The sequence below is a fragment of the Accipiter gentilis genome, chromosome 7 (assembly GCF_929443795.1).
Source record: "Accipiter gentilis chromosome 7, bAccGen1.1, whole genome shotgun sequence".
Taxonomy (NCBI): domain Eukaryota; kingdom Metazoa; phylum Chordata; class Aves; order Accipitriformes; family Accipitridae; genus Astur; species Astur gentilis.
In genome coordinates, this window is record NC_064886.1 from 13,288,023 (window position 1) to 13,298,818 (window position 10,796).

The window sequence follows — 10,796 nt, forward strand, 5'->3', positions numbered from 1 at the left end:
AGTGGGGGACGGTGGCAGCGGTGGTGGGGGGCCATGACCGGTGGCTGGCGGAGGGCAACACACTGCTCCTGTGGCAACTGCGCTACGAGGACTCGGGGCGCTACAGCTGTTACGTGGGGGGCCACCCGCTGCGCTCCCTGCGGCTGCTGGTGGAAGGTGGGTCCGCGCTGGGGAAGGGGCTTCCCTCACAGCGTCGCCCAGTCTGGCATCCCCCATCCCCCAGCGCCTCCCTGCCTTGCAGAGCCCCCTGAAACTCCCCGGGTCTCCTGCTACCGGCGGAGCCATGACAAAGATGTCCTGTGCGAGTGGCCACTGCAGGCGAAGCCATCCCCAGGGACGCGGGCGATGCTCTGGGTGAAGCAGAGGTGAGTGCCATCCTAGCACCTACCTGTGCCTGGGACCCCATGGCATGGGATGCAGGGGACTTTACTGTCCCTCCCCACAGACCCTTTCCCTGATGTCGGCCAGGACTGCCCCGTGCCTGGTGTGTGCCACAGCCCCAGCCAAGCCACATCCCCACAGGTTCGCGGCTGAGAATGCCACAGAGCAGCGGTGCCGCTACTTCTCCAAGGCGCGGAAGTTTGTTTGCCGGGTGAAGGTGCCACCCGGGGCTGATGACACCAAACCCCTCGTGGTGTCCACGTGCGTCAGTAACGGCGCCGGCGGCTTGGCCGGTGAGGACAGGATCATCACCCTCAGCAGCGTCTGTGAGTACCGCTCCCATCTTGCCAGGGGCTGGGACCGGCTGAGTGGCATGGTGCCGGGCCCTGAGCCCCCTGTTCCCCAGCAGTGAAGCCCGACCCTCCCCTCAATGTGACAGTGGAGGCACTGGAGAAGGCACCGCAGCAGTTGCGCGTCAACTGGTCCTACCCCTCGTCCTGGGACCCCCGCTTCTACTGGCTCCGCTTCCAGGTCCGCTACCGCCCTGAGCCTGCCGAGACCTTCACGGAGGTGAGATACACATACGCGTCCCCCCAGTGTGGGGCTGTCCCCCAGCCCCAGCGAGGCTTTCCCCACCCCCGTGCTGCCCGTGCCCCCTCCAGGTGGAACAGGTGATGACGACATGGCTGGACATCCGTGACGCCTGGCGAGGGACGCGGCACGTGGTGCAGGTGCGGGCGCAGGAGGAGTTTGGCCACGGCGCGTGGAGCGAGTGGAGCCAGGAGGCAGTGGGCACCCCCTGGACAGGTAGGAGGGGGACATGTGGCCCTAAGGCCAGGGGCTCAGGCCAGGGTCCCCCAGCCTCACACTCCTCCCTGCCCTTGCAGACCCCAGGGACCTCACCTCTGAAATGGGACCCTTCAGCTCTCAGGTAGGGCACGGCCTCAGCCCCAAGGGGATGCAACGCGTTCCTGGTTGGATGTCATGACCCTGTGTGGGACAAGAGAATGCCGAGTGGGGGGGCTGCCCCATCCCATTGCACCTGCCTCCCTTCTCTTGCAGTCCCCCATGGAGGATGGCACCTATGGGGTCACGCTGCCCCCCGAGCTCTTCGGGGAAGATGCTGCTGATGGCACTGGTGGTGAGGAAGGGTCTATGGGTTGGCTGCCGGGGGCCGGGACCCACGGGACCCTCATCCCCACAAGGAGCCAATCCCCTCTCTCTGCTGCAGGGGCTGTCATGGAAGCCAGTGCCCACTCTGTGGCATCCCCCTATGCCTTCCTGGTGGCCGGGGGAAGCCTGCTCCTGGGCATCGCCCTCTTTGTTGGCATCGTGGTGAGGTGAGCGCCTAGGGGAAGGGAAGGGGGGGATGACTTCTCTACCTTCCCTCCCCTCGACCTGGGACCACTTTCCTCTCCTGCAGGTACAAGCAGACATGGCGGACGGGTGGGCGGCGGGGCGCCAAGCAGGAAGGCGAGGCGCAGCATGTGCTAGTGCCCCTGGGCCCCCCCAGCCCCCCACTCAGTGACACCCCCCTGCTCTCGCCCCCTGGGCCCCTGGCCCCTGGGGCTCTCCATGTCACCAATTTGGACTATTTCTTCTCAGAGCAGTAACCGGGGGCTGGATGCACTGGCAAGTGCCTGCGGGTTGGGCGGGGGTCCTGGGGCTGGGATGTGGCTCCAGGAACAGCCCAGCCCCCCCCCCCCCCCCATCTGGGGGTGCCAAAAGCCACCCCCAGGTCTCAGGGCTGGGAGCAGCCTCTGAGGAGGGGGATCAGCATTGCCCCCGTGGAGAACCAGCCAGGGGAGGTCCCCAAGATGGGTCCCGAGGGGGCAGCTCCGGGGCCGTGGCCAAGCTGGGGTGGCTGGGGGTGAAGGCACTGGAAGCACGGCCGCATAGGAGCGTGGGAGCAGGGCTGGGCTCTGCCCGTGGGGCTGGGTTTGGGGGTCCCGCAGGGAAGGGCCTAGCCCCCGCAGTGCCACGAGTGTCAGGGAGTGGGGGGCCTGGCTGGATCAGCCCCATCCCTCCGCCCCGCCCCCCCCGGGGCTTATTTTTAAAGCACGTGTTGGGGAAATGTGGCAAAACGTGACTCGTAAATAAATGCCTTGGATTTGTAATGGAGTGGGTGCTTTTGATGGGGGGAATAATGAAGGGGTCACTGCAGTCTCCCTCGCCTGGGAGTGACTCCAGGGGGTGGTGGGGTCAGGCTGGGCTGTGCACCCCCTCAAGGCCATGAACCCCCAGTCCATCCACCATATGCCTTACTGTGCCCCCTAACCCTGCCATGTACCACCCCAAGCCCTGCCCCCCATGCCACTAAGTGCCTCCCAGGCTGTGCAGCCCATGCTGTGCTCCCCCCCAATGCCATGTATCCCCAAGCTGTGACCCCATGCTAATGAGCATTCCCCAGGCCCTGCTCTGAGCAGCAACCCACCCCATGCCAAATTATGCAACGCTCTGGGGAGCTGCAGCTGCACCCAGGCAGGAAACCACAGGGCAAGGGGAGCGGGTGCCCAGGCACCCTCGGGACGCCACATTCCCCCCCGCCCCAGCCGGCCCCACTCTATAAAAAGCCCGGCAGGATGCAGATGTGCGGGTTGGGGCAGCCCCAGTATCCCTGCCCCCCAAAAGCAGGGTGGCTTCTGCCAGCATCAGTCTGGGGTTGAGTTACCTGCTTCCGCTCTCCCAAGCAGGCAGGTGACCCCTGGGGGGGGGGGGCTGCATCCCGAGGTCAGACCAGATGGGCCCCCAGCCCCAAAAACCTGTCCTGGTTTCAGGCAGCACCATGGCTTCGCTGCCAGCAGAGCAGAGTCTGGCAGCCAGGTCCCAGGCGGGGAAGTGGCTGGGTGTCTTGCTGCACCCTGCACAGCACCCACATCCTGGGCACCTGCCTGTCCTGGCACCCTCAGGGCCCCAATCCCTGCACCTCGGCAGACCCCAACACCATCCCTTCCCCATTGCAGCCCCCAGCCCCAATCCTCCCCCATCCCTTCCCCCACTGCAGCCCCCAGCCCACCCCCCAGGACCACCTGCCTCCTCTCAGCCAACAAGTTTATTTTACTACTTCATTACACATCCCGATCTTGCTGCGTCCCCCTGCCCCCAGTGCTGGAGGCAGCCCTGCAGCGGGTTGGCTCCGGCGCAGGGTGGGCAGAATCCGTCCCAGCAAAAGGGCAGCTCAGCTCTGCCGGAGTCCAGTGGCAGGCAGTGGCCACCAGGCAGGAGTGGGGTCCCTGCAGGGCTGGGGATGTGACTGAGGGGTCCTCCGCTGGACCCTTGCTGTGGCGATTGCCAGGGCTGGACCATGCCCCATGCCCTGGGGCCAGGGGTCACAGGCCACTCGGGGGGGGGGGGGGCATTAGTGAGTGCTAATGCAGCTTGCAGTGGACGGGGTGCAGCAGCGCCATGTGCTCAGCTCCTTTGAAGGGCAGCTTCTCAGTAGAGTAGTAGTGCACGACCTCGGGGATGCTGGCGAAGACGCCACTGGCCTGGCTGAGTGTGTACTTGTTGTCCTTGGTCCGGGCCACGATGATGTGGACGCAGCCCTGGCTGGTCCTGGGCGAGCAGCAGACGTCAGTGGTGCCGCCAGCCCCTGGCGCCCACCCGCCCGCCCAGCGGCCACAGCCGCATCCACCCCTGTTTGTTCCCGTCCCACTCCGATTGTTTCGGCTCCAGGGGCTCCGCTTCCTCAGGAAGGAAACGCCACCAGCGCTCCCGACAATGCGCCAGGGAGGGGGACACGCCATCTCCCCCCCCCCGCCCCAGCACAGCGCCAGGATGCCTGGGTCCCCCCAACTGGTTGGGGGGGGTGCCATCCCCTGGGATGTGGGTGCTTCCACCCCATCAGGGCTCTGGTGTGAACAATGGGGAGGGGTGCTCCTTCCACAGCATCCCTCCAGGGTGGGACCCCTCTCTCCCCGGGGCCAGGACCCCCACCACCACTCCACAGCTGCTATGCCACTCACTTGAGTGCGATGGAGTACTTGCCACTGCCAGTCTCGCTGGTGCGCACCAGGTAGCCGGCCTCCCGGCATGCCTGCAGCCGGCTCTCTGCCTCAGCCCGCGTGATGGCTCCGTGGTACCAGCTGTGGGGGGACACCGAGGGGACGCTAAGCGGTGGCAAAGCACCAGTCACACCCCCCCACCCCCCCCCACATACCCCCCCCCCGCCTTTTCCCAGCCTAGCTGCCGCATGTGGCTTGGCCTTGCAACTCACGGCTGCTTCTCCAGTGCCAGGGCAGGGTCCACCCGCTCCCCGTCGCCATGTTCAGCACCCGCCGGCTTCAGCATCTTGGGAGTCCAGCTCTTCTGGCGTAGGTGCTGCCATGGCACCTCCTCCTTGGGACGCTCTGAGCCCTCGAACTGGACTGGGGGGAGGGGGGAATGAGATATAAGCCCCCTCCATGCTACCTCCATTCCCATCCCTAGCTCTGTCCCTCCCCAGCACCGTCCCCAGCCCTAGGCCCACCCCCTTCCCCAGCCTCATTCCATCTATGTCCCCATCTCCATCTAGTCCAACCCTCCCTGCCATGAGCGGGGACATCTCCCACTCAATCAAGGTTGCTCAGAGCCCCGTCCAACTGGACCTCAAATGTCTCCAGCAATGGGGCATCGACCACCTCTCTAGGCACTCTGTGCCAGTGCCCAGTCACCCACAGCATAAAAAATTTCTTCCTTATATCTAATCTAAATCTTCCCTGTTTTAGTTTAAAACCCTTAGTCCTAGCACTACAGGCCCTACTAAAAAGTCTGTCCCCATCCCCGTCCCCAACCCCTACCTGACAGTGCTTTGACGATCTGCTCCTTCTTCCACTCCCAGGGCTGCTCGTACTCGCCCGCCGGGCGCTCATCATTCTCAGGCAGGCGCCCGTCCCCAGCCCTTGCCCTGCGCTCTGGGGTCCCCCCGGCCACCCCCTCCCCGGGCTCATAAGGGGTGTCGTAGAGCTGTGGCCCCTTCCCTGTTGCCTCCTTGCCTGCCGGCCACTTGGCTGGCTCTGGCTTGCAACCCCCCTCCCCAGGCTCGCCAGGACTGTCCAGCAGCAGGATGGCTTTGACCAGGGGGTCCTTGGAGCCCCGACGGCGGATTTCTGCAGGGAAGAGGGATGGTGGGTCAGGGAGGGGGCTGTGTCCCCCCTGAGATACCTCTCCCCAACTCTGGTGCTTGGGTAGGGATGTGCACCAGGGACCCCATGCTGGCGACACCCCATTGGGAACAGGCTTGGGAGGAGCCGGAGCAGGAAGGGGCCCATCCTCATGGCGCCTGGCCTGCTGTTGCAGCCCCAAAGCTGCCGGTGCCGTGGGCACAGAAACATGCTGGTGGGGCCGGCCAGGGTCCGCAGCGGCAGGATGCTACACCCTGAGCTGGAGCTTGGCCCTGCGGGAAGCCACCCCGAGGGGCTCACACCCCTCCCAGCCCCCTGCTTCGCCCCATGGCGCCAGGCTCCACCAAACAGCCCGGGCTGCCCCGCACGGAAAAAAACCATCAGCAGCAAATCTTTTATTTCCAGCTTCCGGCCAAGTCAGTTCCTGTTGTTCTGGCCAGCTGGGCGGCTGCCGCGCCGGCCGGGGGATCGCTGGCTGGGGGGCACGGCCGCGTGGGACCCTCAGGGGTGCTGTGCGTATCCTCCAGGACAGCTGGAGAGCATTGAGGGCTTTGCATGAACCCCATGCACCCATTGGGTGATGGCAGCAGGTCATGGCACCATGCAAGGGGCAGGCGGGCACGGGTCAGCGTCCGGCCTCGCGCCCACTTCTTATCTGGCCCTGCGCAGCCGCAGGAAGCGGCGAGCAGCTTTCCTGTTCCCGGAGCCTCCCTCGCCATGCGGCTCCAGGGGCAGCCGTTCACTCCCGGCTGGGGAGCAGTGCTAGCCGTGTTGCTATGACATGGCACAGCACGTACCTGTGATCATCTGCTGGGCATCGTACGGTTCCATATAGCCATCATTCTCCCCCAGGCGCTCAGCATCCCGCTGCCCCTTGGTACGCTTGGCATCGTAGGGGTCGGCGTAGTCCTCCAGGATGATGACCTAGGGAGGAGACGGGCACCATCAGCCTCAGGGGGCTGCCAGGGGTCCCATCAGGTGTCCCCCCAGGTGTGACGATGGTGGTGGAGTGGGAGAGAGTGGTGGGGATGCCACTGGCGCAGCACCAGGCAGGGGACAGGGACACTGGGAGTACCCGGGGCAGGATGGCAGCTCATCTGGGGTAGATGGAGCAATGCCACAACCCCATGAGGGTGTACCCAGTGGCACCTTTGGGTGGGGGCAGAGCCCATCCCTATGCACCCCAGCGGTGTGGAGGAGCCTGGGGGGGGACTCGGGGACCCTTTTGGGTGATACCGCCCCCCCCCACCCCACCCCCGACTGGCTCCCAGCCACCCTGGGGCTGTGTGGGGGTGAAAGTCCGGCTTCCCAGAAAAGCTTTACGTCAGCCTTTGTTTAACCAGCAGCAAAGTACCGGGGTCAGGGTGGGATAAGAGACAGAGGGATGCGGCAAGGGGGCCTGCCGAGCGCTCTCCCCCCCCTTCCCCCCCCGCAGATGAAGGGCGATCAGGATGAAGGGAGCTTTGAACAGGATTTGAAGGCACCAGAGCCGGGTGCGATGAAAGGCCGGGGTTAGCTGGGCTAATGAGCCGGAGCCCAAAGCGGTTAAAGCTGTGGGTGCCACGCGCTCCCCCCCTCCCCCCCAGCCCCCTTCTCTCCAGTCCCCCTCTTACCGTCTCTGTCTTGGGGGTCTTCCCCTTGTCCTGCTCAGGGGGAGGGAGGCCAGTGGGCAGGGGGCCAGGGTACCCCTTCCCATTCTTCTCGTGAGCCTCCACCTTGATGAGGCGGTTGATGTAGGTGCTGCAGGTTTTGGGGGGTCCCTCTGGCGTGCCCCCCTCCACTCGTGAGTTCTTCCGCATCTTCCCGGTGGCGGCCTGAAGCAAACCCTGCAGGTTGTCCCGTGACAGCCGCCCACCCCCCTCCTTGCCACCCCCCGGGCCGGGCCGGCAGCCCCCCAACTCGGCGGCCGAATTCTTGCGGCTTTTGCCCAGGCTACCGCTGCCCGGCCGAGCCCTCTCTGAAACCGTCTTCAGGTTGGAGGGGAACTCCTTAAACCACTTGGCCGCCATGGGACTGGGGAGGAGCAGGGTGCCAGGGCCCCCCCGGGGCTCCTCGCCACCCCACGGCCACCCCACCGGCTCAGGGCTGGCTCAGCCCGGGGGCACGGGGCAGCCCGGCTCCCCCCAGCCCTGGGAGCGGGACCCTCGGCGGCCAGGGGCCAGCCCTGGGAGGGGAATACGGGCAGGGGGGGGTCCGGGGCCTTCGCCCCCGACGTGGGTGGGGGGGCTCCAGGCGTCCTTCGCCCCCGCGGGGACGGCTGGCGGGTCCCCAGGGGTGCCGGTGCCCGCGTCCCGGGGAGGGGACCCTGTCTCCCCGGGGGTCCCTGGCCCCGGGGAAGGGTCCCAGGGGGGGGCGGGGGGCCGGGGTGTCTGCTCCAGCGATGGGACGAGTCGGGGGGTCTCGCCGGGCGTGCGGGGGGGTCCGGCCGGGGCAGCCCCGGGGCGGCTCCGAGGGTCCTCTGGCCCCGGGGAAGGGGCCCGGGGGGTCTCTCCGTGCTCCGAGGTGGGGGGAGGGGGGGATCCGGCCGGGGCCGGCCAGCCGGGGGGTCCCGTCGCGGCTCCTCGGCGGGGCCCGTCTCCGGGGGGCGGCGAGGCTGCAGGGGGGAGTCAGGCCGGCCCGGGGGGCCCCATGCGGCGGCGGCGGCGGGACGGGACGGGACGGAGCCGGAGGGGCCGGCGGTCCCCGCCCAGATCCGGAGGGGGCGGCCCCGGGGGGACGGCGCGGCACCGGCCGGGCGGGCGGCCACCGGCCCTGGCAGCCTGCGGGAGTCCCGGCCCCGTCCTCCCCGGGCCGATGTCTCCGGCCGGCGGCTGCGCCGGGCTGCGGGGTCCCCGAGAGCGGCGGGGCAAGGGGGGTGTCCCGTCCGGTGAGGCTGGGACACCTCGGGACCCTGCCCAGCTGATGGGACGAGGTGTCTTGACCCTGGACGTGGACCCCCACGCACAGACCCTGTGTGTGGCTCCCACGCAGAGACCCCCCCCAAGCCAGCCCCCATACACAGACCCCCTGCACAAACCCTGTGCATGGACCCCCCCCATGTACGGCACCTGTGCACAGACACACCCCACCCCCTCCCCACACCCCCCGTGCAAGGACCCCATGTACGGACCCCCCCACACACCCATGCACAGCCCGACGAGAGGGAGGGCACGGCCCTGGTGTGCTCTTTGCCGCCACGGCTGTGGTTCCCACCACACCAGCGAAGACCTACTTCTGCTGGCTGCACCGAGACCTCGCCGGAAAACCCCAGCTGAGCCCAGCCGTCTGGCTTCCTGCCGGGCTGGCAGCTAGGCTGCGCGGTGCCCCTACCCACCCGTGTGCAACAGCACAACAGAAAGGGATGGGGATGGGGTTTTGCACGTCAAGATGCTCCCCCAGGACGGGGCTGCCCTGGTTTGGGGCAGGACAGGAGTTCCTCCTGTTTGCAGGGGCTGGAGAACATCCCAGGGACCAGCCAGCTCCTACCCATGGGGGTTCCTGCTGCTGTGAGGGGGCACTGGGAGAATGGAGCCTGACTCGGCAGGGATGGCTGGTCTCCAGAACTGCGCCCCACCCCATCCAGGTGCTGGGCAGCCTTGAGCAGCGGTGCAGGATCGCCAGCAGCGCCATTGGAAGTGGTGGCAATTTCCTCACCAGCACTGCGGTGGCAAGGCGCTGCTGCTAGGCTGGCGCTCAAACTGGCGGTGGGATATTGGCTGGCTTCAGCTTCGCCTTCTCGAGGCCAAGGAAAACTCCATGCCTGCACCAGTAAACTCGGGTGCTAGCTTAGTGAAAGGTGCTGGTTCGTTTTCTTTCTTTGGCAGATTTAAATACTCCCTCTTAACCTTCCCGGGGGCTTCAACAGCAGGGCAGAAGCGCAGGCAGCACCGTCTCAGTGGCTTTGTGCTGTGGCAGCATTCCCTGTGGCACGCCATCCATAGGTCTCCTTTGGGAAGTCTCTCCCTGTCCCCGTCCCCTGCCAGTTCCCACAGGGGAAGGCTGTGGGAGTGTCTCCGGCAGCGGTGACAGATGGCACAGCGCACCTGCTTCCCCGAGAAGCCAAAACAAGAGCTGAGCCAGCATGGTGGTGATGAGCGCTGAGCTCATCTCAGAGCAGGATGGACGGATCCTGACGCTTGGGTGGGTGAGAACAGACAGGGACAAGCAGACGCCTGCCAGACACCAGCTCGTGCTGTTCCTGCCATGCTTCTAGCCTCAATGCCTGCCAGGTCAGCATCCAAGTGACAGAGGGTCCTGCAGGGCCCTGTTCAATTCTCCCACTCATCCTGGCCCAGAAAGCCACCAAGATTCAGGAGTGCACGTGCCATGAGCTCTCCCAACCACCTCAGTATACCCAAACCCAACCCCATCACTGGGGTCAGCAGGTGCAGCCCCCACCTCACCAAACAGCAACACCACAAGCTTTTTAAACCTTCATTAAACCGTCTTAACCCCCCTCTCCAGCACGTTCCTTGGGGCCGATTTAAAGAGGGGAGTGGAGTGTGGCTGCCTCCTTCCCCCCAACCAGCACCAGGAGCAGGGCTGGGGAGGGTCCAGGACCCTGCTGGATGCTGGTCCAGGGCAGAGGAACAGAGCACAGGGCAGGCCAGAGCTGCTCAGCATCACAAACCCTCCTGTCCTTCAGCAAAGCACTTAAAAATAATCCCTGGCCGAGGCCGGGGCCACTCCTGCAGCAAAGCACAGAGCAGCCACCAGTAATCCCTCTCCTACAGCACCTTTTTATTCCAAGGCTTGGAGCAGGACAATGCCTAAAGAGAGGAACAGCTGCCTGAGGAGATAATGGACTTCTGAGGCCCTTTGATTTTCTAATAACTTTTATTCAAACACTGAATTGATACTGATGGTCCAGCTTTGACACTAATGAGTCAGCTATGCCCTCCAGCCAAGAACACAGCACCAGAAGTTAGAAGAGCTCCAACATCTACGTCTCCTTCCAGCAGCCTCAAGCCAGAGCAGCAGGGATTTGAGCAAGGAACAGGGACTGAAGCAACAGGGCATGACTGCAGCAATACCTTCCACCAAGGGCCAGGGCTCAGCCCTGTGGCACTGACCCAAGCAGGAACGATGGCTTGAGAAGGAAAAATAAAATAAAACCCTACAGAACCAGGCCCCTTGCTACAGGAGCAAGTCCTGGGCAGGGATGAGAGCATCCAGCACTGCCCACACTCCCCTGCGCTCAGCAGCTTTCATGCATAGCACAGCAATTACAGGTACAAGGGACTCAGCCACCTTCTCTCTTCTCCACACGTGGTTAGCGGGGAGAGACAGGGCAAAATGAGAGACACTCATCTCTTACCCCTTGGCAAGACAGGA

The 10,796-nt window shown here is 65.3% G+C and overlaps 2 protein-coding genes across 3 annotated transcripts; one reads left to right on the forward strand and one right to left on the reverse strand.

The window, feature by feature from the left end:
- The first annotated feature begins 33 nt into the window (after window positions 1–33).
- Window positions 34–2,498, forward strand: IL6R (interleukin 6 receptor). 2 transcript variants are annotated; one of them, XM_049804978.1, is made up of 7 exons: window positions 34–365; window positions 523–707; window positions 788–951; window positions 1,044–1,188; window positions 1,269–1,312; window positions 1,444–1,721; window positions 1,805–2,498. In XM_049804978.1, the coding sequence occupies exons 1-7, from the start codon at window positions 34–36 to the stop codon at window positions 1,992–1,994; spliced, it is 1,338 nt and encodes a 445-aa protein (XP_049660935.1). In that variant the 3' UTR covers window positions 1,995–2,498. The 2 variants fall into 2 exon arrangements, with proteins under 2 accessions (XP_049660935.1, XP_049660937.1); XM_049804980.1 differs by having other exon boundaries at window positions 275–365; window positions 446–707.
- Window positions 2,499–3,418: 920 nt separating this feature from the next.
- SHE (Src homology 2 domain containing E) lies at window positions 3,419–7,792 on the reverse strand. Its single transcript, XM_049804981.1, has 6 exons — window positions 7,097–7,792; window positions 6,281–6,407; window positions 5,160–5,468; window positions 4,598–4,748; window positions 4,347–4,466; window positions 3,419–3,936 (listed from the first exon to the last, which is right to left on the reverse strand). Exons 1-6 carry the CDS (start codon window positions 7,490–7,492, stop codon window positions 3,750–3,752), a joined length of 1,290 nt encoding a protein of 429 aa, XP_049660938.1. The 5' UTR covers window positions 7,493–7,792; the 3' UTR covers window positions 3,419–3,749.
- Window positions 7,793–10,796: the final 3,004 nt, after the last annotated feature.

Bases quoted from the DNA above. Each gene is read 5' to 3' on its own strand.
- IL6R (XM_049804978.1), top strand. From the start codon at position 34: ATGACCGGTGGCTGGCGGAGGGCAACACACTGCTCCTGTGGCAACTGC. The intron at 952-1,043 runs GTGAGATACACA...TGCCCCCTCCAG, and splicing joins CTGCCGAGACCTTCACGGAG to GTGGAACAGGTGATGACGAC. The intron at 1,189-1,268 runs GTAGGAGGGGGA...CTGCCCTTGCAG, and splicing joins AGTGGGCACCCCCTGGACAG to ACCCCAGGGACCTCACCTCT.
- SHE (XM_049804981.1), bottom strand. From the start codon at position 7,492: ATGGCGGCCAAGTGGTTTAAGGAGTTCCCCTCCAACCTGAAGACGGTT. The intron at 6,408-7,096 runs GTAAGAGGGGGA...TCTCCTCCCTAG, and splicing joins AGACCCCCAAGACAGAGACG to GTCATCATCCTGGAGGACTA. The intron at 5,469-6,280 runs GTACGTGCTGTG...TCTTCCCTGCAG, and splicing joins TGCCCAGCAGATGATCACAG to AAATCCGCCGTCGGGGCTCC.